The 27,746-nt window shown below is 34.3% G+C and overlaps 9 protein-coding genes across 16 annotated transcripts; 3 read left to right on the top strand and 6 right to left on the bottom strand.

Annotated features, from left to right (window-relative positions):
• Positions 1–2,676: 2,676 nt before the first annotated feature.
• On the bottom strand, positions 2,677–4,756 carry LOC135135471 (uncharacterized). 4 transcript variants are annotated; one of them, XM_064064532.1, is made up of 3 exons: positions 4,668–4,756; positions 3,962–4,530; positions 2,677–3,904 (listed from the first exon to the last, which is right to left on the bottom strand). In XM_064064532.1, exons 2-3 carry the CDS (start codon positions 4,331–4,333, stop codon positions 3,716–3,718), a joined length of 561 nt encoding a protein of 186 aa, XP_063920602.1. In that variant the 5' UTR covers positions 4,334–4,530; positions 4,668–4,756; the 3' UTR covers positions 2,677–3,715. The 4 variants fall into 4 exon arrangements, with proteins under 4 accessions (XP_063920602.1, XP_063920603.1, XP_063920604.1 ...); XM_064064533.1 differs by having other exon boundaries at positions 3,962–4,525; XM_064064534.1 differs by having other exon boundaries at positions 3,962–4,489.
• Positions 4,757–5,709: 953 nt separating this feature from the next.
• LOC135135150 (uncharacterized) lies at positions 5,710–7,614 on the top strand. Of its 2 annotated transcripts, XM_064064146.1 has the most exons (4): positions 5,710–6,001; positions 6,053–6,247; positions 6,299–6,495; positions 6,547–7,614. In XM_064064146.1, exons 2-4 carry the CDS (start codon positions 6,120–6,122, stop codon positions 7,524–7,526), a joined length of 1,305 nt encoding a protein of 434 aa, XP_063920216.1. In that variant the 5' UTR covers positions 5,710–6,001; positions 6,053–6,119; the 3' UTR covers positions 7,527–7,614. The 2 variants fall into 2 exon arrangements, with proteins under 2 accessions (XP_063920216.1, XP_063920215.1); XM_064064145.1 differs by having other exon boundaries at positions 5,710–6,247.
• A 29-nt stretch (positions 7,615–7,643) lies between these two features.
• On the bottom strand, positions 7,644–9,704 carry LOC135135118 (uncharacterized). Its single transcript, XM_064064112.1, has 2 exons — positions 9,218–9,704; positions 7,644–9,137 (listed from the first exon to the last, which is right to left on the bottom strand). Exon 2 carries the CDS (start codon positions 8,319–8,321, stop codon positions 7,704–7,706), a length of 618 nt encoding a protein of 205 aa, XP_063920182.1. The 5' UTR covers positions 8,322–9,137; positions 9,218–9,704; the 3' UTR covers positions 7,644–7,703.
• Positions 9,705–10,689: 985 nt separating this feature from the next.
• On the bottom strand, positions 10,690–18,338 carry LOC135134968 (zinc finger CCCH domain-containing protein 18). Of its 3 annotated transcripts, none has more exons than XM_064063885.1 (9): positions 18,181–18,338; positions 17,102–17,782; positions 16,531–17,049; positions 14,363–14,630; positions 14,098–14,311; positions 13,881–14,044; positions 11,869–12,062; positions 11,588–11,815; positions 10,690–11,535 (listed from the first exon to the last, which is right to left on the bottom strand). In XM_064063885.1, exons 2-9 carry the CDS (start codon positions 17,760–17,762, stop codon positions 11,252–11,254), a joined length of 2,532 nt encoding a protein of 843 aa, XP_063919955.1. In that variant the 5' UTR covers positions 17,763–17,782; positions 18,181–18,338; the 3' UTR covers positions 10,690–11,251. The 3 variants fall into 3 exon arrangements, with proteins under 3 accessions (XP_063919955.1, XP_063919957.1, XP_063919956.1); XM_064063887.1 differs by having other exon boundaries at positions 13,881–14,041; XM_064063886.1 differs by lacking the exon at positions 18,181–18,338 and adding an exon at positions 17,904–18,173.
• A 113-nt stretch (positions 18,339–18,451) lies between these two features.
• On the bottom strand, positions 18,452–19,682 carry Tcs3 (Threonyl-carbamoyl synthesis 3). The gene is made up of 2 exons (XM_064063773.1): positions 19,244–19,682; positions 18,452–19,178 (listed from the first exon to the last, which is right to left on the bottom strand). Exons 1-2 carry the CDS (start codon positions 19,680–19,682, stop codon positions 18,508–18,510), a joined length of 1,110 nt encoding a protein of 369 aa, XP_063919843.1. The 3' UTR covers positions 18,452–18,507.
• A 39-nt stretch (positions 19,683–19,721) lies between these two features.
• On the top strand, positions 19,722–21,064 carry LOC135134891 (integrator complex subunit 15). The gene is made up of 3 exons (XM_064063769.1): positions 19,722–19,930; positions 19,982–20,532; positions 20,580–21,064. Exons 1-3 carry the CDS (start codon positions 19,843–19,845, stop codon positions 21,030–21,032), a joined length of 1,092 nt encoding a protein of 363 aa, XP_063919839.1. The 5' UTR covers positions 19,722–19,842; the 3' UTR covers positions 21,033–21,064.
• On the bottom strand, positions 21,002–22,063 carry LOC135134893 (ribosomal RNA-processing protein 7 homolog A). The gene is made up of 2 exons (XM_064063772.1): positions 21,840–22,063; positions 21,002–21,783 (listed from the first exon to the last, which is right to left on the bottom strand). Exons 1-2 carry the CDS (start codon positions 21,868–21,870, stop codon positions 21,059–21,061), a joined length of 756 nt encoding a protein of 251 aa, XP_063919842.1. The 5' UTR covers positions 21,871–22,063; the 3' UTR covers positions 21,002–21,058.
• A 67-nt stretch (positions 22,064–22,130) lies between these two features.
• LOC135134892 (N-alpha-acetyltransferase 60) lies at positions 22,131–23,692 on the top strand. Of its 2 annotated transcripts, XR_010281407.1 has the most exons (6): positions 22,131–22,319; positions 22,394–22,588; positions 22,655–22,966; positions 23,013–23,123; positions 23,192–23,388; positions 23,444–23,692. XR_010281407.1 is itself a non-coding variant. In XM_064063771.1 (5 exons), exons 1-5 carry the CDS (start codon positions 22,303–22,305, stop codon positions 23,322–23,324), a joined length of 768 nt encoding a protein of 255 aa, XP_063919841.1. In that variant the 5' UTR covers positions 22,131–22,302; the 3' UTR covers positions 23,325–23,692. The 2 variants fall into 2 exon arrangements, 1 of the variants encoding a protein (XP_063919841.1); XM_064063771.1 differs by having other exon boundaries at positions 23,192–23,692.
• A 204-nt stretch (positions 23,693–23,896) lies between these two features.
• Positions 23,897–25,472, bottom strand: LOC135134934 (E3 ubiquitin-protein ligase RNF146-like). Its single transcript, XM_064063834.1, has 3 exons — positions 25,294–25,472; positions 24,998–25,243; positions 23,897–24,508 (listed from the first exon to the last, which is right to left on the bottom strand). Exons 1-3 carry the CDS (start codon positions 25,355–25,357, stop codon positions 24,069–24,071), a joined length of 750 nt encoding a protein of 249 aa, XP_063919904.1. The 5' UTR covers positions 25,358–25,472; the 3' UTR covers positions 23,897–24,068.
• Between the last annotated feature and the right edge of the window lie 2,274 nt (positions 25,473–27,746).

Here is a 27,746-nt window from a genome sequence, read left to right as displayed (position 1 = left end):
AGAATAGGATACAGACCAATTATAAAATACGTATGCCAATGTAAATATAGATAGTCCGACAACTAACGCTATAAGGACAGAAGATTAAATAAAGTCTTCTTCTTCATTGGTCATATTATGTAAAGAACATTTAAAATCGCTTGGTATATTAAACATCAAGACATAAAAATTTCAAATTTTAATTTTTATAAAATCGGACCAAAAAAATCAAGTGTTAATAATTTTATAAATACATATAATAACAACATATGCGTTCTTTTATTTATTTTTTTACTCCTAAAAAAGGCCCAAAATTTTTCTTGTAGCTAGCCCCTTTACAGAGAAGTCCGGCCGTAAGTTGCAAATTTGCAAAATTTTCAAATTTGGGCGATCATCAACTCCGGACCACAGTCATATCTCGTTACACTGGCACCTGGAGTGCCTTAACCCGTCATCTTAATTCCGGTCCAAACTGATATGGGCACCTATTGTAAACTTTGCACAAATTTTAGTTGTGCCTAAAATGGCAGTGTCAGATCCTACCGGGATTACGTGGTCTCCTCAACACCACTTTCTTTTCATAAATACACCGCCAGACAAAAAATCGCCGACACTTGAATCTTTGTAATTATACATTATTAAGTTATAACTTTTTTTTTATTTTTTTCTCTTTCCGCGTGTTTTAGAATGAAGTTATGTTTTCTGTTAATGAGTACATTACTGTTTTACTTTTAGGAATATTTTTTACAAAAGTTTTCCGACCGATTGCAGGTACCTACTTAATTCCAAAAACTTCAACTGTCCGGCTTTTTTTGTCTGGCAGTGTATATGAATTATTTTGCCGATTCTAACCCATTCAGCAATCTACTAATCACAACTCCTTAATATTGAATCATTAAATTTATAGGTGTATACATCAATTTGGAAAGATTTCGGTAATTACAATTATGATTAAAAAAAGATTCAATTTTTGGGGAAAAACTTTTTAACTGTCCACCCGAAATTGTCAAGTTAAAAGAAAAACTGAAAATACATACCTGTAAGTACCACATGACGGAACACTTTTGCTGTAGGTGCTAAAAATAACACATTTACATAATTGCATATGATATTTGAACACATGCCATATGTTTTTATGTCGGAGGCGCAGAAGAATTCCGTATGCTTGACTCAAGTTCACTATAACTAGCAAAAAAGGTAATCTTTTTTTGTTTTTTAGACAAACAAAAATTAAAACTAGATAAACATAAAAAGTCTCAACAATTTCATGTGTCAAAAGGGTAAAAACCATAGAAGCGTTAAAAATTTTCAAATGTCGTTAACAAACGAAAATAAGTAGAAAACAATAATTTTAATTTTCTACTGTGTCTCCAAGATAGTTTTCTGGTAAAAAACACCAATTTCAAATTATACAATTAATTACTAATACATATTTCAAAAATTCGACATTTACGTAACTAATTTGAGTCATTGACCTTTACATTTTGGTAAGTTCGAAAAGTAAAAGGGTCATTCTAACGAATGCCCGCCCAACTTCATTTTTCTCGACGCTTCACAGCTTGTCCGAGTCGGAAATGTCGGTCTCCCGTTTCCGTCTGTCTGCTGGCCATTTTATTACATAAACAATCTCCGGAAATGCTGAGCTGTTTCACGGAAATTTTAGATGTATTTTAAGTTTATCGTCAAAACGGTAAAACGCTATTCAAAATTTATTTTACGAACAGAGTTGCCCCATAAATACCATAGTGTCAAGGTCTTAATAAAGCATATGAAATATTGGCATTAACAGGGCGTCAGTTTTGAACTGCATCTTAATATTTGTTTATTATTTTATCACATTTATTATTACAGTTTTACATTAAGTATGCATGTTAAGATTAATAATATGTTATGTTATTCTTCCCAAAAATAAATAAATCTTTATTCAAAAATACACAGCACATAAATTGACTGTGTTTTAAATGCGCGAGAACTTCTGTTTAAATAACTAGACCACTTTTTTAATGGAATGATATAGGTACATTTTACATAACTAAAACATATTTTATATACAGGGTGTCCCAGAATTCGCGCCATTCCCGTGAATGACATGTTCCCTGTCCCGAACTGTGCCGTAATTCGCAAAAAGAATTGTCCAGGCTTTAACCGTGTGAGAACTGGAAGGCGATTAAGTTGACCAATAGAGAGGCTGCTTTTATATTCGAACGTTTCTATGTTCAACGTTACCTATGCCAAGAACAAAAAATCGGGTAATACTAAAGTTGAATGAATTTTTTCCGAATCCCCCTCCGTCAACAAAAGGAAACAGAAGTGTGGTTATAAATTTAATCATTTTGACAATTGTTTGTCATAAACTGTCACGAAGTTCATCACTGACCTGAAGAGATGCTTCTGCGCCAAAGATGCCTGATTAATGTACACAGAGACGTCAAGGTTTACTTTGAGGCAAGTAGCATGGGACAGAAGTTATTTCTGCTGCCATTCTAGTTAAATTGTGTTTAACTGGGCTGTACATGTCATAAGAGAAGCTGTTTCATTTCATCGTAGGCAAATAATACATTTATTACTATTCTACATAGTGTAGATACCAAAGAGCAGGTATTAGAAGTCATTTTCTTAGAGCCCCGTGAATAATGTGTTGTTCTTTTTAACGAAAATCAGTACATTTTCAGAATTCACTATGCATCATATGCCTGATATTAAGTTTATCGTTATTTCTAAAAAAGAGTACCACATGTCCATTCAAAGAACGTTATTAAGTGTACTAAAACATAAATATCGCCTTTGATTAATCGGTGCTTATGATTTTCAATAAACAGTATCAATTTTTACTGAACAGCTTAGTTGCTGATACCTAATCTAAGCAACGAAAAAAGAGACGAGACTCCACTTCTCTGGTGTGTTAAGATCATAGGTATCTGCTGTGGTGTCAATCATGCGGGGGAGATACTGAAAACTGAGACTTATTCAAGAATAATATTGATGCTGCACATGATGATTTAAAACAGTTTCTTTAAAGTTGTGAGTACTTTCTAGAGATTGAAAAGATACGAATAAAAATTATAACAAAAATCGTTTAGTTGCATTTTTTTTAAGAACAATACAAACTATAAACAAATCAGTACCAATACCACTAAGTTATTGATGTCTTATTCATACTAGTATAAAGAATATTTGGAAATGATGTTAATTTATTTACTATTGACGAAAGTGCAGCATCTGCGACGAGCCGACTGCGCGACGGGTGCATGTTGCTAAATGGTTACTGCGACAAAATGAACTAATAAATCCTGATTTTTCACGGCATATTCTTTTCGCCGACGAATGTTGATTTTCCCGAAAAAGAATATTTAATGCGCACAATTAGCACTTCTGGGCAAACGAAAATCCACATTTCGCTAACTTGAGAGCATATCAAGAGCAATACTATTAATCTATGGGCTGGAATCGTTGTACTGTAACGTTACGAGTATTAAACAATGTGCTCAAAATGACCACCATTAACTTCAATGCAAGTTCTAGCTCGTCGAATTATGTTGTGTTGTGTATTATTTAACATCTCAGGAGTAACTGTAGCGTAGGTTTCGTGCAGTCTCTCTTCCAGTTCTTCTAACGTATCTAGGGGTTTTCTACGAGTATATACGTAATTTTTAATTTGATTCCAAAAAAAAAGTCCAAAGGAGAAAGGTCTGGAGATCTAGGAGGCCAGATGTTAGTACTGCTACGCCCAATCCACCTATGAGGATACTCTTTTCAATGTTCGCCGTACAAGTATCGAATTATGTGGAGGAGCGTCGTCGTGCTGAAACCACATATTCCGCCGTACATTCAAAGGAACGTCTTCCAACAACGCCGGAAGCTCTAGTCGTAGAAAATTAGCATATGCCTCCCCATTAAGGCGATCAGGTAACACAAACGGCCCCACCTAAAAAAACAGGAACGGAGTTTAGTGATAATTTTATCAATGCATTAAAATTTTTACCACAGTAGTACCAATGATTCCAGCCCATAGATTAATAGTAAATCGCTCCTGATATGCTGTCACCCTAGTGAGATGTGGATTTTCGTGTGCCCAGAATTGCCAATTGTGTGCATTAAACATTCCTTCTCGGGAAAATGAGCATTCGTCGTTGAAAAGAATGCGCCGTGAAAAATCAGGATTTAGTTCATTTTGTCGCAGTAACCATTGAGCAAAATGTACTCGTCGCGGGTAGTCGGTTGGTCGCAGATGCTGCACTCTCGTGTAATGGTAAGGATACAGTCTTCTCTCTTGAAGGATACGATGAGTGGTCGATCTTGGGCATCCACTCATTTGCGCTATGTAGAGGACACTTCTCCTAGGATCCGCTTCCATGTTTTCTAACACTTGCTCTTCAGCACCTACACGTACATTCCGTGGAGCTCCAGCACGGCCTTTCCGATTAGGTTGAAAAGATCCATCTTCTCTTGCTCGATGTAACAATCGGTGAAACACATGTTGGTCTGGGTGCCGACGATTATTCACGGGGCTCTAAGAAAATGACTTCTAATACCTGCTCTTCGGTAGCTACTCTATGTAGAATAGTAATAAATGTATTATTTTTTGCCTACGATGAAATGAAACAGCTTCTCTTATAACATGTACAGCCCAGTTAAACACAATTTAACTAGAATGGCAGCAGAAATAACTTCTGTCCCATGCTACTTACCTTAAAGTAAACCTTGATGTCTCTGTGTACATTAATCAGTCATCTTTGGCGCAGAAGCATCTCTTCAGGTCAGTGATGAACTTCGTGACAGTTTATGACAAACAATTGTCAAAACGATTAAATTTATAACCACACTTCTGTTTCCTTTTGTTGACGGAGGGGGATTCGGAAAAAAATTCATTCAACTTTAGTATTACCCGATTTTTTGTTCTTGGCATAGGTAACTTTGAACATAGAAACGTTCGGATATAAAAGCAGCCTCTCTATTGGTCAACTTAATGGCCTTCCAGTTCTCACACGGTTAAAGCCTGGACAATTCTTTTTGCGAATTACGGCACAGTTCGGGACAGGGAACATGTCATTCACGGGAATGGCGCGAATTCTGGGACACCCTGTATTTTAACAAAATTCTCAAATAGCGACAAAAAATTACAATTGCGTACCAGTTAGTAGTTTAAAAAAAAAAATTAAATCAAACCAACTGGTGCAGTTTTAAGTGAGATTCTATTCATTTCTTGCGTGGAAGTGACTTGTACTACAATGCCGCAAGGTAGTTACAATTTACACATCGAATTTTCATGTTGTTCTACTTTTCGTTTAATTCTCTATTATCTAATTTAATTAACAGTGCGCATTTGACTAGGTTTTTAATAACAAAACTCTCAGTTTAGTAAATTTAAAAATTAAAGTGATAAACGACCCTTAGGTTAATTATGAGTACAAGTTTTATTTAAATAACACAGTAGCTATCGCTAACTTTGAACCTACAAGCGTATGGAAGTAAACACGGCACTAGTTTACCTGATCAAGTTTTCTACTAATAAAACGTCCAACCAGTTAACTTGGTGGCCATTAAAATACTCGTTTCTGGTTAATTTCAGCAATAAATGTACCTATTTACAACGCCGTCGAATAAAAGCCGTAATAGGGTATTCCACGATTTTTTTTTTAATGCACTATACGAAAGAATATCGTCTACAAAATGCGAAGATGCGGTCAATATTTTTTTTACTTTTCAATAACTCAAAAAAAAAAAGTTAAATTTAAAGTGATTTTTTCCCGCGGTTAAGTTGTGCATTACGTACGTCATGATGACGTACGTAACGCTGACCAATGGGATCAGCGTAGCGATGTGGCAACTCCGCTCACGCTGCTTTAAAGTTAGACGACATCGGTATTTAGCCATCTTGAATTCTTGTTGGGTTATGATAGGTTAGGTTTATTTATGTTTGGTCGATCTTAGTGTTAACGTTTTTTAATTTGCTCTCATTGAAGCTTAAAATAATTTAAAAAGTTAGTCGTTTCCATTATTTGACATTGTTTGTTTAAAGACGGTGAGTAGAATTGGCCGTTTAATATTTACCACTTACCAAAACCTTTTACAGCGACTTACAACTTAAAATTGTGTAGGAAGATTATCTGGGAAAATACGGCACAGAATAAATAGTCACAATGGAAAGTGAATATGAGCAAGCTACTTCTACCAATCTCCCTGTAGTTGATGATGTAATGATAGATTTGTATTATCGAAGAAATGTGAATTTTCTGATACCAGGTGTTGAAAATGTGAAAACCGAACGGTAAAGTGTACAACGTAATAATGGTTTGATAGTAATTATTCATTGTTATAGTGGAGCTCGTGCAACTTACGGCGACGATGCTGTTGGTTATGTGCAGTTGAGACGACACGATGAGATTTGTACTGTCAAAGCTTTGATTGCACCAGAACATAAAGTTCGCCTAAAAGGCTATGAAGTTTCAGTAACAATAAATGAGTCTGAACAATGCATAATTGACTCAAAGTGTTATGACTGTGCTGCAAGTGAAGGTATGCATGATTTTATGTTGTATTAGTGTATGTATTACGTCTACTTTTCAGGTGGTTGTAAACATGGTGTAGCCTTACTGTTCTGGTTATACAGACGCACCTTGGAGCCTTCAGTGACTTCTGTTGAATGTTATTGTAGGAAGTCTACTCTGTCTAAAGTTGGCAGTACTATAAAAGGGCAAAGAATGAGAGAGTTGTTTAATTTTCGGCAAGTTCCTTCTTTACCAACAAAAGGGACGGCATTTTTGGACAAATTAATTTCTACCGCATTAAAATCAGATAGTCATTCAATTCTTGCTAAGATGTATAAGAGTGAAGTGAATATTTTGGAGAAAGCTTCGTTGTACCATTTATGTCTTTCTTATAAAAAAACGACTGATGCACCAGATGCAGAAGACTTCATATCGTTTTGCCAAAATAATTTAAATAGTGAAATTTGCAAAAGTATAAATACTTTAACAATATTGCAGTCACAATCTAAAGCCTGGTTTGATGTTAGATATGCGAGAATAACAGCTTCAAAACTGCATGAAGTTGCTCACTGCAAAACTGTTGATGGAGCTATAACTGCTGCAGTTCTGGCAGCATCAAAATTTAGAGGAACAAAGGCCATGAAAAGAGGCCTTAACCTTGAAGAAGATGTCTTAAAAGTCATAGGTGAGAAGAAAAATATTAAATTAGAAAGAGTAGGAATGACCATAAATCATATGTACCCAATATTTGGTGCCTCGGCAGATGCAATGTCTGATAAATATTGCGTTGAAATAAAATGTCCAATAAAGACAAATACTGTAAAAAATTACATTACGCCAGAGGGTGAAATAACTCCTAAACCATATGCACAACTGCAGCTGCAAATGTTTCTTAATAAAAAACAATGGGGTTTATTTTGTGTTGCATCTCCATCTTTTGAAACGGACAGAAATGTGACTATAAAGGAAATTCCTTTGGATGAAAATTTTTGTCACAATGTAATGGAGCAGGCACAAGCTTTTTGGAAAAAAGCGATTTTTCCAATTTTAATTAACTGACGTTTTCAATAATTATACTTATTTATTTCATAATTATTTCTTATTCATTTCAATAATAAATAAATCTAAATCCCGTTATACCCCAATCCCCTAGTATCAATAAAAAAAGTTAAATGCTTCTATTTATACAATTAATTTATTGTTTCCAATAAAATACAAATAAAAACCATGTAAAAACTATTGTATTAATGGACCTTGCAAATTTATCAAACCACAAGCAACAATTACAATATGATCCAAAAGTGGCACCAAATTATGATCTGTGGTAGCATGTGGACCCAACATTCGAAATTCTCTGATCCTACGAATTAATCTTTCAATGTGGATCCTCAACGCTGCGACAAGTTTCGACTGACGTACCTCATCCTTCGTCATTTTTCTGGTGCTTGTCACGCTGGGAGGTCTGACTAGATTCACCTTTTTTTTCTGGAAAAGCCCTGCTACTTGCTTGAAGCCCCTATCGGTCATTACAGTTGCATTTTCAGGTACAACGGTCAAATACCCTGATTGCTTAATTATTTCTACATCTGATGTGCGACCTCCAAACCCTTCTGATATAAAATTAATTAGCCCATTTGGAGTCCTCGACACTAAATACTTGCATGTGTTACAAGTTTTATAATTGCTCCAGGTTAAAGCTTGCTGGTAAGCTGCACTAGGTCTTTCAACCTGTATTTCGAAGCAATCAATGATTGCTTCAACATCTTTATAATACGTCTGAAACTGCCTAGGTAGAACTCGCTGAATTTTACTTTTCTCAGGCCAAAAAATTAACTCGTTGAGTTTTGTAGCCATTTTTGGCAATGTTTTTGAAAATATATTACTGACACCACTAGTGCTTAATGCAAAATCTGTCCCTAATCGTACAAATTGGTCATCTGTTCGTATTTTCTTAAGAACAATATAAATATGTTCTACAGGAACTTCTAATTCTTCCTAGAGTAATTTGATGAAAAAAAATTCTGACTTGGGCAAGCCCAGTTAAAATCTGCTATTATTTTCAATTTTGAATATTTCCACTTTCACCAATAGTTCTTTGGATATCATCATATTAGTTTCATCCAATGAGTCCGATGATGGCTCATAAACACTTCCACTTTGGAGTGAAAGGGAGGATGATGACAATGATGTCGATGATCCCTGAATAGGTTTGTGGGGGCTTTGATATATTTGTGACGATAATGATCGAAGAGTGTTTGTGCTTTTATCTGCCACTTCAACTGAGGTCATTGATGACTGATCTTTTGTGCTAACTCTTGTCTGAGTTGCTTTTCTAAGAGTTCTCCTTTTTGTTCTTAAAGGAGAAACTGCTTTTTCTGGCGATTTTGCACTAACAAACATGCCAGATGGTGAAGCCACTGTTTTTAATTGCAGTTCTTCTACATCCTCTGTTACATCCTGTGAAGTACCAGGTACAGTAGGTTCAGGAAACAGTTTCCTTCGAAGCCCTCTACTGTGCTGTTGTGTTTCCATCTTACGTTTCCTTGAAGTTGGTGTGAATTGGGACGAAGTTTCTTTCCTCACTATGCTTCTTGGAACCACATTGTCTTTTAACATTAGGCGTGTACCCATTAATTTGAAATGAATCCAATTTTCAGCATCCTTTTCCAACTTTATTAAAGAAAATTTATTAATAAGGTGATACAAGTAGATACCGACATACAAATTTTTGAAATATTTACTATACTTACATCAAAATGATCTTCACAACAGTACAAACTTTTCCCAGGTATGTATGTTCTTCCCACAGCTTCAAACCATAACTTCCTCCGATCCACTTTTTGGGGAACAGTAAGAAATAATTTTTCTGGATTATTTGTAGAGTTGTTATCACACCCAACGAAGAAACACTGTTTCGCCATCGTGCCAATTTTTTCTATTTAATTTGTTTATATTTAAGGAATAAAACGAACAGGCCAAGTTGATCAAAAACACGTGCACGCTCTGACCTACCTCAATATAATAAACCAGCAGGTTTGGCAACACAGCATCGCTGCCATCGCTTCAAAGTGATTGGTTACACTTTTAACCGCGAAATACTGCAACTTTGAGCCGGTCTCTCACTTTTCTATTATTTTGACAATTTTTTTCAAAGCGATTATTTTTTATAAATAGTTCAAATTTGTTTTTTGTACATGTATTTAGATATTGTTTCAGAATGTTTAGTTAAAATTTGATTTTAAACTTTAGTGGAAAACCCTATTGCTTAATCATGTTCTTTATCCGTGCACTTTTATTTTAGACGTTTGCATGGAAATTAAAAGCAAAAAGTACGTTTTACTTTTGAGCACGCAGCTGACACTTAAAATACTGAATTTAGTACTTTATAACGTAAACGTCCTTGCGTGTTTTTTTTTTAAATTTACATCTACAAAAGGAAAAATCCAATCGTTACGAAACCAATTGCACTATAAAGACCACAAGATTTTTTTATGAAAGAAAAGGTCGTTTTTTATTTTCTCACGACATAAACCATATGTGTATGGTCTGGTATAGCGGAGGATTGTAACTGCCTTCCTAGTATTACAGTCCGATACTTGGTAAGTACTTAATTAACTATTGTCAGATGGTCAAATATCTTTAGTAGTTAAATGCAAAAAATAGATATAATGAAAACTCTTTGTAACGGCCAGAACCAGAAAGTGTCCGTTGTAAAGAGGTGCCACCTCAGAGAGGTTTAAAAAATTATGATCACAAATATTTTATTTTAGTAAATAGCAGAACAGTAAGTAAAGTAATACGCAGTTTTAAATTATATGTAATAAACGGTTTCGTTACCAAAAAGTTTCCAATCAGGAAACTCCAATGATTTATTTTTACCTTCTGAATAAACTGGTACGCTTGTGACACCAATCTGCATTGATAGGTTTTTAAGAGCACCCCAGACATAAATAAATTCTGTATGCTTATGAAAACTCGAGTCAAAAAAACTAAAAATGTAACTATCTGTGATGTACTTATGGTTTCAGGAAAAGACGAAATAAAAACCTCCACTTTAAGTCATAATTTACTCATTTTTAAAAGTACAACTAATCAGTGTAAGAACTAGGTACATGAATTATTTTACATAAATTGTATAAATAAATATGAAGGAGACACCTTAGAACATTCTGTTCAATCCTTAAAAACATAATATGATGGTGCCAGTTTTTGCAAAGAAAAGATTTTATATCAACTCATCATGCACATACGCTGTAAAGCATAAACTAATACTTGTATGAAATTTGTCATGTTGACATGAAGCTGCGAAAATTTATCTTCGTTTTTTCCCTACTAGTAACAAAAAAAATACATTCAACACAAGTTTTGAATATCTCCCCTTAATAATACTTATTCGAGAATTCATCAAGTCTTTTGATCATCATAGGCACATATTACCTTCAACTCAAAAAATTGTACAGATAGTACCACCTAAACAAAAAAAATGAAGTTAATTTTGATTTATTACACTAATATTGTACAGGCTATTAAAATCACAATTGAATTTACGTGAATAATTACTAATTCTAGTAACCAGAAGTCAATGCTAAACGTCAGTCATTTATTAACTTACTCTAGAAAAAAGCACCTAATTTGAAATCATCCATGTAACACATCAATGACACAATTCTACAATTATTAGTGCTGACACCACACATCGACCACGTGTCAAGAAAAAAAAATTCTTTGAAACAGTGGTTTAGGCAAAATTCCTTATAAAGGAATTTACGTAAACATAACCATCTTCAATTCACTTTTGACCTCTTTTTGGCTATTGCATCTTCCACAGCTTTAAGCTGTTTTAATAGCTCCTCTCTACGTGATGTTGCTTTTTTAGATTTTGGGTCGATAGGGGGCGGTGAATTCGCGGGTCTTTTTTTTCCTTGTAGCGCCTCCGTTTTACGCGCGATGTCTGATATTTCCGGTTTACGTACTCCTACTGGGTTTTTCAAATTTAATTTTATTTGGCGTTTCTCTGCAGCGCCACCCTTCAGCGCATCCATAGCTTTAACTATAGAAATATCGACCCCTGGAAATAAACAGTTAATAAACCATAAACAAAACGAAAAATAATCACAAACCGGAGGCTCTTCTGGGGGAACTTCCTTCACGACTTGAAGAACTACTCGAACCCGAAGAGTCCGAATCGCTGGAACTTGAACCAGAACTGTCCGACGACGATTTTGACGATCTTCTACGACCTTTGACGCGTGCTAAAGCTGCAGCTATTGCCATCTTACTTCGTGTACGTCCAAACTGATCTTCTTTCAGAGGTGCTGGGGGATTTGTTGCACTCACCCGCATCATTCCTGATAAAAGAAGTGTTAAAAAAAATAATAATAAAAAAAATTTGAAAACGTACCTGGCGACGGCGCACGCTTTCTTGGTGCAGGGGGATTCATCAGAGCTGCTCTTTCATTAGCAGCTTTTCTTTCAGACACGATAACTGACGGTGAAACATGTCTACTTCGATGTGATCTAGCCGTTCTTTTGTTATGAGATCTTGATCTTGATCTGAATGAACTACGACTAGACTCTGATGAACTTCGAGATGAACTGAAAAGAATTATGTATTCTTAAGTTTCGTCCCGATCACCATAACACATTAAAGCTTCAGATAGATCACCGAATTTTTTATATCAGTAGAACCACAAAAAAAAAAAAAAATCATGAATAAAATAGTTCTTGTCATATATCGAGAGAACATTAAAAAAATACCATTAAAATCAGCTATGGATTTTAGCAAGTTTGTCTTTGATCAAACTTTAAAATTGATGGAACTCTGACAAGAAAACTCTATCAAAGGCAAATCTTCAAAAATTCATGTCTGTCTTTGATTCTGTTTTTTATTGCTCTCTCCGTACATATGTAGTCGTTCGATCTTTTGTTTTTTGTGTATGATTTCTAATATATGAACTGAACTGCACTAAAATTCGGTATATCTGGATATTTTCTGACTCAAAATATCATACTACCGTTAAATAATACAGTTTGTTGACAAAACACTTTTAAAGGGTCTTCGTCCTTCTGAAGACTTCATATAAATTTTTGTAGTTTTATTTAATATGAACTAAAACTATTCTATAGAAAAAATACTGACACATCGTCTAGAACCATTGAAAACTATTTAAAATTAAAAAAAATGACAAACAAAAATGCTTTGAACGTATTTTTTTGTTTAGCAAATTTTTAGCAATTTAAACATTTCGCCTGGTTGCACGTTGAATCCAGGTCAAGGCTAACACTAAAAATTGGTTTAAAATTGTTTAGGCAGAACTTTCTCTGCCCCTAAAGTGCAATTAAGAAAATCTAGTTTGTGGATACCAAAAGTGCCAAATTAAGCCGGATTCATAAACCACAAGTACTAGACTTAACTTAAATTACGACATTGAAATAGCTGCAACGCTTTTTATTTGGAAAATGGAACAAATAATGGTCTAATAAAAGAACAAAACTTGTTGCAATCATTTAAAATTGATATTAAAAAAAAATTAAAGTGAAACCGATAAGCACAATAATCCAGAGGTACTTGCGAATGATTCAGAACAGATGAAATATTTTTGAAACTGGAGACTGAGGAGTGTGAATAAGCCAAAGAAAATGAAAATTCTGATGACACAGATTAAAATTTTTGAATAACGCTGCATAATTTTAGGAATTCTAATTTTGTCAAAGTTCATTTATATTTTTCTTTTTGTATCATTTGTTTACAAAAAAAGAGATTTTTTTGTGAAGGTACAGTGGGGGAAATTTAAAGTCGGGCAGAACTTTTTGACGACTGTAAATATGACTTTATTGTTTCATAAGCGGGCCCGTGTTCCGGCGAACACATGGAACACCAGTACGTACGCCACTGGGTGGGGTTGCTGCACCAATGACGTTTGTTGGTTTGTTTGGGTTATTGTTTTTGCGTGTCCTCGGTCTGACTCTGTTTTATTTAAAAAATCAGTTCTTTTCAAAGCTCACATACATTATTGAGAAAACTTCTTAAGAAGTAACATTGATTAAAAAAATGTTGTACGTAACATAACCTCTTCAGTTTTAGTGAACAGGCAAGAGACTCCATGACTAAGCACGTGAAATTATTGACAACTTAATTAATTTAAATTTAGTCGACATTTATTAATAATACTAACTTAATGATAATTTATTCAAATAACCTCTCTCAAAAGTAAAACATGGTGATTTTTAAAACAAATTTAGTTAATTTGTCTCTTTTATGTAATAAATATATTTTGACAAGCGTACATTTTTTTTTTTGTAAATTGAGAGCATAATAATTAATTATTATTAACTCAACTAAAAATGGTACTTTAATTTTCATTTCATTTCGTCGTAATAATTTATATTTTTAAAAATAACAAACAGACGCACCTGCTCGAAGAATAACTGGATCCAGAACTATACGACCGTTTTCTCCCACTTTTTCTACCAGCAGGTGATTTCGATCTCATCCAGGGATCTGACCATTCATCTCCTCGAACTGGCCTCTCTTCTGCCCTTTGCACTATTACTTCACGCTTAGGTTTGCGGGCCTGCTGAATGAAGCTTTCTACATTAACTAATAATACAATAAAAAAAATCAAAAAACCTTTGTACTCGTTGGAGCAGCTTCATCTTCATATTTGTTATTGTAATAATCTGGCATTCGATGCGACGGTAATTCCCTATAGGTTCTGACCCGTTCCCGAGGAGGTGCAACATAATCTGGTTCATATATAACTTGTCTTCGTCCGTAATATTCCTCAGTAGGAGGCGGCGCGCGAACTACTGGTGGATATTCTACAGGTACGTGACGGACATACCTATCAAAAATTACATCAAATAAATTTCATACCAATAACTCCGACACTAACCTCGGTTCCGGTGATGCAACTCTTCCGTAGTAGCCATTTTCTTTGTCAAATTCTTCCTGTGCTAAACTTAAATTCATCTTCTTTTCTTCAAAATCGATGTCCTGTTCTTTGCGTTTTATTGATTTCCGTAACATTTCTTTTGCGGTTCTAAGTCCTCTCTCCCAGGCTGATTCCATAGGAGCGGGTTCTGGTCGGCCATAACTTTTCTCTTCTCTGCCATATTCGCCCGGAACTACAGGCCGGATTAATTCAAACATTGTGTAGTTTCCTAAAACAGACAATTTCGTTCCATTTTATAAGAAATAGCTCCATGTTTCAAACATGTTAAAAAAATTTATATACTCGTATAGTAACTGCCGTTATTTTTGCAGAAGCATTTTGTTCTGTTGTTCTGTTGTTTTTCTGAAGGATATGTTCTCAAAATTTCGGGGCAATTAAATAAGATTTGATCTCTATTACTAATTCTAAAGACTTGTTTAATAACTTTTTGAGATGAACTAGAAATATAGATAAAACGCAACTTAAATAATCCTACACTTTTGTTGGGTGCTGGGTTCAAGTTCAGTGTTTGTTGTATATAATATGCAAGATTATTTTAATAAAAAATTGGTCGAAGATTACTTCGACAGAACTTTCCTCGCCCATAAAGTATAGCTTGTCAAATAATCCAGATCTTTCGAAAAATTAAACGATTTGATTTTGCGAATTTTATTGTTTTTTAAGGCAACCATTGTAAGCTAAAATACAAATATGTATCTAAGGTTTGAGTAAATGTAAAGAAACGTGCTAACCGTTTGTTACAAGTGAGTTTTTCTATTACAAAATTTTGTGCTGATGTCATTTACATTTTTGCAAGGACGCATATATCAGTTTGGATCAGTTTTTATTTTTTTTTTAATTTTCTTTTTGAATTACGAACATATAATGCATATTAGCCTTTTAAATGCAATTTAATTCAATAAGGGTACTACCTGCGTACCGTCGCAACTTACGTAGACCTTTCTGGGACACCGCGAAGGCTTATGATAACTTTAAAACATCTCCAAGATTTCAAAGCATTCGGTTTTGTAGTTCCTGATTAAATTAATAAAATAAATTCAAGCATTCATTAATTTTTTTGAGTCACCTGTATACGCAAATCCAAAAAATTATTTATTCGGCAAACTTTTGATCTGACGTCATCAATTTTTAGAGAGGATAAGTGAATATATTTTGATTAAAAATTTATCGTGCCTATGATAACCTTAAAACATCTGCAAGATTTCATAGCATTCGGTTTTGCAGATTCAAAATTAAATTGCAAAATGTTTTTATAATTTTGATTTTTTTCCAAAAAATCTGAACGTTTCGGGTAAAAATTCAACACGGAATCATAAACTACATGTGTAGGATTATGTTAATTTATACAATTTAAAACCCATTTACTATGTACAATTTTAAAGTGACGTCATCACGTTATTGGTGGGGATGATTAAACAAACTTTGGTTAGCGTTTTACCATCTACCTACATGATATTCCTAATATAAATACAAAATTTGGCGGAAACGGGAGACCTATTTCTTCGTATTATAGGGCTCATGAAACGTCGAGAAAATGTAAAAGTAAAGAGTCGGTCGACGGACTCGATTACAATACACAACAACGAATCTGTACTGAAATTGTATGAATAACTCAAGTATGTTTTGTGTGTAGAAAAATAAGTTGTCCCATAGAAATGTTTTTTAAAGTTGTGAAAAAAAATTGTTAACTAATTGTATCAAGGGACCACTATTTAAATTTAGTTTATTGTTCCAGAATTTTTTTTCACTTTCGGGAATTGCCAATTTTTCACGCCAAAATTGTAAATAAAATTTGTAGTCTTTGAAGATGAGATACACATCAATCTATGATATGAATTTATTAGTACACAGACTCCAATTCTCAAAACTGATGCTTCACTACAACTTGAGTCAATTTATCCATCTAAATCAATATTAATATCTTATCAAATTTCAAAGTCTCTCAAATAATGCTTCAGATAAATGGCTAATATAATAGTTCAAATTTAATTTTTGACACAATCTGCATACCTAGATAAATTAAAAACATGTGTAAGTTTAATACAAAACCAAATATGCATGCACGATTGCCACGTTGCTGATTGTCACATTATCAAAAGAAAAAATACCTTTGTCTGTAACGCCAGGATGTAAAAATCGACAACTTGCTCCCCATGTACACTGTCCTCTTGAGAAAAATCTACAAACGGGTCTGGGTTCTGTTTCTTCAGGTCTCACTTCATCTTCATCTGTAACTTCACCTTCTTCAAGCTCATCTCGTTCTTTTTCTCTTTGATCAGCCGTTTCACCATCTTCTATAATAGACCCTGTGTCTTTGTCCTCTTTCTCCTTCTTGTCTTCCATCTCACATTCACCATCTTCTGCTTCAAAATCCAACTGCTCTTCACCATCCTCTGCTCGGTTTGATTTCTCAGGAATCGATAGTTCCGAGTCATCTTTTTTTGTCTCACCATTTTGTTTTCTGTCTTCTTTATTATCACATTCGTCGTCAGAAGGCCCTCCAATTGACTCATCCAAATCAGATACGTCAGACAAGTCTTCATGATTAATATTAATTTCTCTTCTCACTTCTTTAACTTCTTTTTCTTTAACAATTACTTCCTTTTCATGATCAGATTCCATGTCACCTAGATACGACTATTCTGTGAACGCACATAAATTCAAATACTGCATACTCACCATCTGAAATTTCTTCCGGTAGCGTATCAACATTCTTTGTAATATTTTTATTTTTACGGCTTGATGAATCGATACTAGCCACACTAGAATCTGAAGTGTTTCCATCTTCATGATCTGACCTTTTAGCCGTTCTTGAACCGCGTGATGAACCTGACCCGCCAGAAACATTTGTGACTCTGTCAGGTGAAATAGACTTATTAGAGCTACGACTACTAGCTGACTTTACTGAATGTTTATCTTCATTGTTTGAAACAGGACTTTTAGGATCACCAGGTGAGCTAGAGCGAGATGAATTCGCAGGAGATGGAGATCGCGGACCGTCTCCATTCACAGGCGATTTTGGGTGATAGTCTGGTGAATTAGGAGAGCGGGTGCGACTTGCTGGTGAACTATGTGACGAAGCATTTCCTGGCGACTTTACTCTGCTTCTTGATCGGGAGTGTGTTTCAGATCTACTATCTGGCGAAGAAGATCGACTTAAAGCAGATCTTGCACCCGGCGATCGAGGAGATTCTGGACCGCTTTGTGGTGACGCAGATCTACTTATAACAGAACCGGCTTGTGAATTTCGGCTTCTAGATCTGGAACTGCTTGGACTACGTGGTCCTTTTCTATCACTTTCGTTGCCAGAAGACGCTTCACGTGAATCTTCTGAATCCATTTTATCAGTGACTTATGAAGCTAAGGGAGTAAGACACTTTGTTACAAATTTAGCAATGCAAACAAGGGTTTGTACAACAAAAAAAAAACTGCTAACACTTTTGATTTAATCTTTTTGAGACCGATGTTATTTTAATCTTACCTTCGGTCTGCCGCCAGCTCCATTGCTACCATTAAAACACTTTTTGATTATATCTCGCTTCTTCATGTTTAACATTTTTTCCAAAGAACTAACTTACTTGACTTTAAACTTCAAAATTCACAACACAAACTACTGAGTCTTTCGCGTACTTGTACGATTTTTACGTTGATTTTTCGGTTATCGACTTAACTGTATTTATACTTATAACGCAAACACAATTCTTAGGTAGAAGGAACTGTTTAATGAGCACTGTAGTTGCACAGACTTGGTATCTTACCTTATTTTTTGTTCAGCAGTTCCTGCAGCAGAACGTAACGGCCTTTTTCACTGAAAAATTGCTTTTAACGTTTTTTTAATTACATCTACTTCCGACACCTCTTCCCTTCTACTTCAGGAAATGGCGTCTTCTCAAAAGACAAGCGCCTCCATCACTCGATAATCTAGAGACTTTCACTTTTCCCCTAGAAATTACGCCGCACAAAAAAATCCCCAAACGGTTGAAAATCTCAATACATTTTTTTTCTAAGGGTTAATTAACAAATAACACAAAAAACGTGGCCTTATTTATTTAAAAATATAATTTACAGTTTATTATTACTATCCACTAGTCATTTCTCCATGTAACTTTAACCTCATCTGTTCTATATCTTTGTGTAATAAAGCAGTCTTCCCATTTCATTTTTGTACCAGAACTGAACATTTCAGCCCCTGCTTGTGCAATCATTACACCATTATCAATACAAAACCTTTCATCTGTAGCAAACAATTTGGCACATCTTTCATCACACATTTGCTTCATCATTTCTTGCAACCTTTCATTGCAACCAACACCACCCACTATCAGAACTTCTTGTGAGTTGCAATGTGCCAATGCTCTCTCTGTTGTTTCTACCAACATAGCAAAAATAGTTTCTTGCAAAGAAAAACACAGATCTTCTGGGGTATATCCATCTTTTAAAAATTTTTCTGCTCTTTCTTCCATAAATGTTAATATGCCTGAAAAGCTCACATCCATTCCTTTTACACAATATGGCAACTGTATGTATTTCTTCCCCTTTTTAGCCATTTGTTCAATGTTGTAACCTGGACTTGGGTCATTTGATAACTTTAAAACGCGTGCAAAACGATCTAAACAGTTACCAACAGCAATATCAATAGTTTCACCAAAAATTCGATACCTCTCCCTCGAATATGCTATTATTTGAGTGTTGCCACCACTTACATACAAAACTGTAGGATTTGCAGCACCTGTTATTAATCTTCCCATTTCAATATCTAACTACCATTAAGAAAAATGTATTTAGTTTTAAATAATCGTAGTTTATGAAATAAAAGGATACGCCCAATGCAGTGGTTTACTCCCAACAATGGTTTATTCCAAAGTTGTGCAATAGTTCGTGCCACTACTGCCACACTTGCTAAAGGAGCCCCCATTCCAGGCCCTTTGGTATAACAAATAACGTCAATTTCTGAAGGTTTAACACCCGATTGATCAATGGCATCTTTAAGTACTTTTGTTACATTTTGTCTGTGGTGTTCAGCGGTTTCTTTTGGTAGAAATCCTTCTCCAGGAGGTGTTATGTATGTTTTCCTACAGTTTGATAATACTTTGCCATCCTTCATTATTCCAATGCCCAATTTATTGGCGCTTCCTTCCAAACCAAGGGCAATAACCATTTTTTTTCCTTCTTTTCTTGTAAGATGTAGAATATTTGATATTTTTAAAAACTGATTCTCGTTATATTTTTGGTTATGTTTTTGACAGTTGACACCTGACATCCGTTGACACTTGGCCGGAAGATTGTCAGAAAAAATACAAGAAGAAAATAAACATTTTTCTCCAACCTCAAAAGCAAGTGAATTTTTAAAGCAATTTTTCAGGATAATTAAGAAATCAATGATTTTATAAATTATCGGAATCGTTTGTTATTGTAAAAATATGTCAGCGGCATCTGAAGTAAATTTGAAGCAAACTTTACGTAAATTAGAATTTCCTTTATGTGCTAAGGAAGCGTTAAATAAAATAGGTATGCATGTTAATACATTTTGGGGGAAATCTATTTTTTTTTTCAAATTAGGGGAGCTAATATGTGGTCGCATCACCAGCATAAAGAACATGGACTTGGCCCTAGACCTCATGTCAGAATTCATCTTTTGTGAAGTAGATCGACGCGGAAACAAGCGCTCTTCCCCCTTGTCAGCCCTACTAGAACTTCAGCTGTTGGAAATTCTATTCGAGCACTTCAATGGACTTACAAATGAAGCAGCCCGAAATACAGTTTTTCTGTCCTTATTTAGTGGAACCACTGCGTTACAAAGGGCTGGAATCCTGAGTAAACTCGTATCTTTAGCAATTGGAATCCCTTCACCAGCAATTCTAACATCTGCCAGTACATGGATGCAACAACTAGGATGCACTTCTGCTCACAGTTGCAAGTTAGCGCAAGCAATTGTACATGACTATTTTCACCTAGTGCCTAGTGCAGCAGACAGAATGAAAATATTACCAGATGTGGCGCCACAATTCACAGCGAATTTTTTAACAGCGGTTGCAGAAAACTACTTTAATTCAAAGAAAAAAGATCAGCCATATCCTTCTGAGTCTTTACTGCAAACTATCACACAATGGGTATACTAAATTTTAGTATCAATTGTGGAGTAATAATTTCGTTTCAGATTTCTCAAAATGCTCATCTGTGCATAGCTGCACAACAAAAACAAGCTGCTTTACCCCCAGGTGCAATTGCAATGGAAGCTACAACAGCTATTGCTGGGTTGATAAGATGGTGTACGCTGGCGCCTATGTATGAACAAGATTCACAACTATACAGTCATTTACACTTAGCATTACTAAATAGTATTCTTGAGATACCTCATACAACTCCACCAAAGGCGATTTGTGCGCAACATTTAGCCACATCATTGAGATTTATTCTTTTGTATAGTAATAAAACTGGCAAACAAAGTAATTTGCAGTTAGCTTTAGACCGATTTGCTCAGGCTGTCCAAGTCGCTTTATCAACAAAATGTGTTTATGGAAAAATAGATGACTTAATACACCAGTTGCAACAACTTCCATTTAATAAACTTATGAGCATAGTAATTAATACACATAAAGAATGTAAGTAAATTTTAAAATAAATTCATTTATGAATTTAAAATGGTTTAAAATTTCTCATTTTCTTCATTAAATTAACTTTTTCTTTCGAATCTTGGAAATTTTTCCTTAGTGCAATTATATTTTTCATTTTCTGTTCTTTTATTTGAAATGTGTAGAAGTTCTTGAGTTCCTTTTTCCTAGACTTGAGTTTATTTTTTTGTATAATTTTATTTTCAACACTTTCTTTTCTTGCGAAGCCAGGATTTCTTCCCTTCTTTGTTACAACAGTCCAACCTGCATCATCCACCTCTTCTTTTCCATGGGCTTTCTTTTCTTCCTCCTCCTTATCACTATTTTTTATACATTTATTCACTTCTTCACTTAGTTTTTCATGATTATATATAGATGAATTGTACTGATGTACCCACTTGCTTAGTCCTACTAAGACTGGATTTTCATTTGATGACAGTGGATCCAATTCCTGCATCTTCAAGGCCTTCAAGAGCTCTTCATGTTTATTAAATACAATGTAAGCCACTTTAAAACCTGACTTTACTTTATTGTCACTTTCTACTGCAGACTCTTGTAAATATACTGATTTCACTTTTCCAGCAACAGAGAATACTCTTTTTAAACTATCTTCATCTACATATGGAGGTATATTTACAGCAAACAGAGTTTTGCCAGGAGGCTTTTTTTCGTCGTAACTTCGAACAGAATGTTCTTTGATAAATATGTTGTGATAACCAGAATTTTCTTTAGAAAAGTACAGTGGAAGAACTGAAAATAAAACAAAATTATCAAAATTCGTTCACAATATTTTTTTAAGTTAATACCTGTAAATCCTTGAATATTTATTGATGACATTCTTACACGTGTTTTTGTTTAGATTTTTTTAGGTTAAATTACAATGATTAAATTAACGTCGTCATACTAATTTGAACACATTAACACAACCTAAATACAAAGTTTCTCGTACTAGCGATACAGTTCTAAAGTTTTAACGCGCGTGGTGGCAGGAATTTTGTAATAATAAAAATTAAATTCTTGACACTTGAAAATTTAAATGACAGAAATTGACACTTGTGACAGTTATTAGCTTACCAGAGAAAGGTTATTTATGACAAGTGGTGGCGCCCTCTGTTTTAGGTTGGATGAGTCATTTGTTCAATTGAAAACAAATGGCTTTTGAGATATCAGAAAAATATGACAAAATACTTGAGTTCTGAAAAATTATTCTGTTTAAAAATGAAAGAAAAAAGTCAGATTAGTCAGTTGGTGTGTTCATAAGAGGAATTAATGGCCGGAATTAATTGGTTTGTACAGCTTTTAATTATCACCAATTACGACAATTAATTGAAAATAAATAGCAATATTATTTTAAATTTAGGTATCAGTCAAACGGAAAATGCTCCACTGGAGAGCACGATATGAGCGAAGATCAAATACCGTTGTATTCTTTAGGAGACGTTCAACTTCGGTTTTTGTGCCCTGATGATTTGGACGAAGTAAGATCCTTGTGTCAGGATTGGTTTCCTATTGAATATCCCTTCTATTGGTACGAGGAAATAACTTCCAGCACCAGGTATCTATATACCAATACATTTACTTTGTTGTTTCATCCAAGCTGACAAAATTTTTGCACATGAAGCAGGTTTTATTCTCTTGCTGCGGTGTACAACCAATCAATAATTGGTTTAATTGTTGCGGAAATTAAACCTTATGCTAGTCTTAATGAGGAAGATACAGGTATCCTTGCAAAGAAATTTGCTGAACGTTCAGACATTGCGTACATTTTGTCACTTGGGGTACTCAAACAGTATCGACGGAATGGGATAGCTTCTCTATTGTTGGATTCACTCATCACACACCTTACAACTAGCGAGCGAAAAAAAGTGAAAGCTGTTTTTTTGCACGTGCTTACAACGAATTCAGCTGCCATAAAGTTCTATGAACATAGGAAGTAGGTAGTAGAAGCTGCGTTTCTTCTTTAACCGAAAATCTTACAGATTTAGACTCCACAGTTTTTTGCCTTACTATTACTCCATCAAAGGTCGTTGCAAAGACGGTTTTATGTATGTTCTGTACATCAATGGGGGCCACCCGCCTTGGACAATCTAATATCCTTTTTTTGTGTAAAATTCTTTGTGTCGCAATAATACAAAAATATTTCCTTAATGATTTCTACTGATTATGTGAAATTTATGTGTGGGAAAGTATTAAGTGGCGGAGGTTTTTTTCCTTGGATTTTATTGAACTTCAATCGAGCCATACAGTGGATGTGGGGTAATAAATCAAACACACAACACGAAGAAAATTGAACATAACAGAACTAGTCCAACAAACCTGTTCCTTACATTATGGAATTATGTTTGTTAACAATTTGTAAATAGTCAAGCTATCATAGTCATCATCCAAAAATTTACAGTTGTTGTTTCAGGTACCTGTTGTACTATATTTTTAAATTTAATATATTTAGTGATTTGATTGTATCATGACTTGCATCATTGACTGTTCTTTTTGACAAATACCCTTCATTGTTACGATTTTATGTATATTTTGTTAAATTATTGTATTTATTGAAAGTTTTATCTTTTGTTATTATGTGCTGTATTTTGTCATACCAGTATTACATTGCAAAACGTGTAAACAGTTGATGAAATGTTTTATTAAAAACGTATTTTATAAAGCGACTGTTTGATTTAACCACAAAAAATAGAAATGTAGGCGACCAATTGCGAATATCAACTACCAAAAACAAAGTTGCGCGCTATCTTATTTCCAGAAGTACAAATAATCCACATCAGAATGACTTTAATAAATCTTGTGTAAATTGTACGCTCAGTGTCACAAAGACTACAAAGAACTTTGGTGGTTAAATAAAAAATTGATAAACAAATAATCATTTATTGTTACAAAATTCAAACATACAGTTTATTTTAGTTAAAATGATAGCGAAAGAGATTGTGCTCCAATTTTTCTAATTTTAAAATACGATTTAGATTTTTAACATGTGACAATAAATTGATCGAAAAATAAATAACCTGATTAAATAGCAATTAAATTTATTCCTGATCAGACTCAACTGAGGTATCTATTTCATTAATAGCAGAGTTGAGCTGTAAGGAACTGATTCTTTCCATTGTGGCTTGTATATCTTGTTCATCCCTTGGAGATTCTCTGCCGCTAGTTGGACTTTGAGGTGTATTTGAAGGTGTAATAGGTACTACATTATCTTCTGTTCTCCCTTCAACATTTCTTGATTCTGTAGACATATCAATTGTTGATTCATCAGTCCTTAGTCCAGCAATACCTTTTTTAGGAATAGTGGCAAAATCTCTTTTGATTTTTCTTCGACGACTAGGGTCATTTCTTCTCAACTGTAGCATATTTTCTAGATCCACTATGTACAAAAATCCTGCTATCAGAAATTCACAAGTTCTTTCACCTTTTTTATATGATGACTCTAATTCTCTGCTAGTTCGTTCATCATACTGCCACCATCCTGTAAATAAGAAGGTTTTGAAAAAAATTGACAAATACCATTTAAAAAAACACCATGTGTACACTACATTAACAAAAAAAACCTGAGTAGGTGACTAAAATAATTAATAAAATATTGTACAAAATTATAATGAACACATTTGGTTAAAACACTCCCTACAGAACTGATAAACAAGATCTTTGGGTATGTTTAAAAATTACAAATGGTATTGTTAAAAAGAGTAAAGCTATTTTAGCCCAGCTTGGCCTTTAACAACTAAATTTTCAGTTCTATCACGTCTAATAGTTCTTTTTCGTCCAGGTGTTTTCTTGGAATACTGACAATAATTTACAAGGTCAATAACATAAAGTTCACCACAAATTAAAATTTGGATTTCTGACAAATTTAATATATATGCTTGTTCTATATCTTCATTTGTACGAGGATCATACCGCCACCAACCTTAAAGTTTGACATTTAAAAAAGTAAAGATCAAGTTACTGGGAGTACCATTTCTTCCTTCATAGAACCATTGGTAGCCACCATCGAAGCCTTCAGCCACTTCCGTCTGTTGGGGTTTTTCCAATAAGTTTGGTTGTTCGATAAAGTCTCGGGGGATCTCCTGTCTACACATCGCACACTTTTTACTTTGATTGGCTATGCCTTTTACACATAAAAAACAGAATATATGACCACAAGGTAACTGAGCTGGATGAACACACGTTTGTAAACAAACAGCACATTCTAAAATGTCACCTGAAACATATTCGTCAAAAATGGCACACGCATTGTTATTACAAACAAACTTTTTTCACTGGATTCTTTGGTCTCTGATTCAGTACACTGGTCTTTACTTGCTGCTTCTGCCATTATTCGAGCGTGTCTACAAAAACGAAATACTCAAAAATTGAAGACCTACATCTATTTTCACAATAAGTAACTGTCAAGCGCTCTGACGTAACCTCGTCACGGTTTTTTTTGACACGTGACGCTTTCAGAAACTTTCTATTGGTTTTATTAAGGAAGATAAGATCTGTTTATTTCAAATTATGGAGGGAATAATAGTACGAAATGAGAATACAATGAAATAAAGTTATCGGGGATTATTACTGGAGAAATTTGATCTTTAATTGATAACCGATCAATATCACGTTGTAAGACAAACATTAACAAGTTGAGACATGAGCAACTTCCACTTCATTCATATTCGTCGTCGCTCTACACTCCCAAAACACTAATTTACATGGAAACATGAAAAAAGCCTATATTACGTAAATTTGTAAATTTTTATTAGCATCCTGTTCAACAAGTCAGTCGAGTTAAATCGAGGACAAATAGAGAGTTCTTTTTTAATCGCAAATACTGGATCCGAAAGTGTTTAGTAATCGCGGCAGCACTTGTGTGGTAATATGAGTGTCAATATGTAAGGAAAGAATATTAAGGATTAAACCTTGGGTTTAAATGCTAAACGTTGTATACCATGTGCACTTAGCGTTTGTACGTTAATTTTTGACGTAACTTTAATGTGTGGAATAAGTTAAGTTTATTCCACTGTCGTAGTTAATAAACAAACTTCGTCAGTTCTGAGGGTATTGTCAACAACATAATGTTCGCCAACAATTGATTTTTCAAACCTATTGAATTTGAGATGAGTTATGGCATTTAATAACGATTGACCTTGTTTCCTCAGTATACATTTAAAGTTTCAAATTTTCTATATTTGAGGCGGTTTTTATATCAAGTTTTGTGAACAGACAAATGCCTTTAGATAATATAAGCAGTGCAGTGTCCAGATTTGAATTAAAATTTCGCGCTGAAAAAAAAAGGGAGGGGAGACAACGCCGCTAAACCATATTTGAAAATTTAAAAATCAGAAAAAAATTGTTCAAACTTAGGTAACCATGTGTTGAGATCTTCAGTTAGGATACACATTATGATAGACAGCTTACAGAATTAGGGAATGCCACTTTTTAGGCTGGTAGCAGTGATAGTTGGTTAGGGTTAGAGGTTCGCAATGCAGAAGACTTCTTATACCATGACTGTAACCACGTGGTGAGAATTAAGAGTAGATTAAATTTAGTTTGTAGTTTCATCTTCCCACTCGTTGATCCATTTGGAGAAGAAGGACCTAAAAATTTCCATCAGTCAAATTAATATCGTGGATTCGTAGGCTTTCATATTTTCCTACAGGTTTAATAGTTTGTCAGGTGTACTTATTTTCTTACAGGTTTAATAATATTTTTGCGGCTTGAATTCGAATATTTATTCTCGACGGCGCCGTTCTAGAGTGCATCGTTTCTTCACTTATTGTGATTTTGATTGTATTGATGTGTTTCTTTTGTTTGTATGTGATGTGGGGTTTCGGTTCACGAGGTAATTGGTGAACGCATTTTTTATTTAATTAATAACTTGGAATAACACACCATTTAAAAGTGTTAATAAAGTGTGACATAATTTAACATCATGTAAATTCTTTGTTGGTTGAAATTCTTGATTGAATTAAATAATTTAGGTAAGTACGTAATTTTAATACTTATTTAGTCATCGTTATAAATTCAAGAGATAGAATTTGAACTTAATTGAAATAAAAGGGTGCAAGTTCGTGTGGCGAAAGCGCGACACTTTAAAGTTTGCGGTTTTGTTATTGCCCAAATAGATGTTGAAATTAAACTGAAACTTCATGGGGAGCTTAGTTTAGTAGCTGGTTAGTTTGCGAAGACCGGATAAAGAAATAATATGCGGCAGGTTTTTTGGACATAGGAGTATGGAGTGTGTGTTAACTTGTCTATAGAGTAGAATCACCGAGGAAGGGTGACATAGTACGATAAGATATAATTCCGTTCTCGTTACTTGGTTTGTCATGAACTATCTTTACGAGGAGGAGAATAAGATGTAGTATATCACTGCTGTCAGCGATTTAGCGCCAGAAAATGCCAACAGTTTTGGTGAAATACCTAACATTTTTCTCAGAATAGTATTTCCTGTTTTTTTGCTATTTTTACCTTCTACAATATATGTACTTCAAATATTAAAAAACCTAAAATTTCTACTGAAAACTGCTGGCGCCTTTATGCACTTTATTTGCAGTGCACTAAATTAAATTTCTTCTTCAAGCTGAAAACAATAACGATTTAAAACTAACTATTGTGGTGACCAAATCTGAACTAAAATTTCGCGCTGAAAAAAAAATGGCGCGAAATCGCATTTGAATAATTTTAATTTGAAAAAAAAAAATCATTAAGAAAATCATTAAACATAG

Source organism: Zophobas morio, unplaced genomic scaffold, assembly GCF_036711695.1.
Source record: "Zophobas morio isolate AGI-343-1 ecotype UQ-CSIRO unplaced genomic scaffold, CSIRO_AGI_Zmor_V1 ptg000024l, whole genome shotgun sequence".
NCBI lineage: Eukaryota > Metazoa > Arthropoda > Insecta > Coleoptera > Tenebrionidae > Zophobas > Zophobas morio.
The sequence above is the reverse complement of the archived record's forward strand: the minus strand, read 5'-3'. Positions and strand labels throughout refer to the sequence as shown.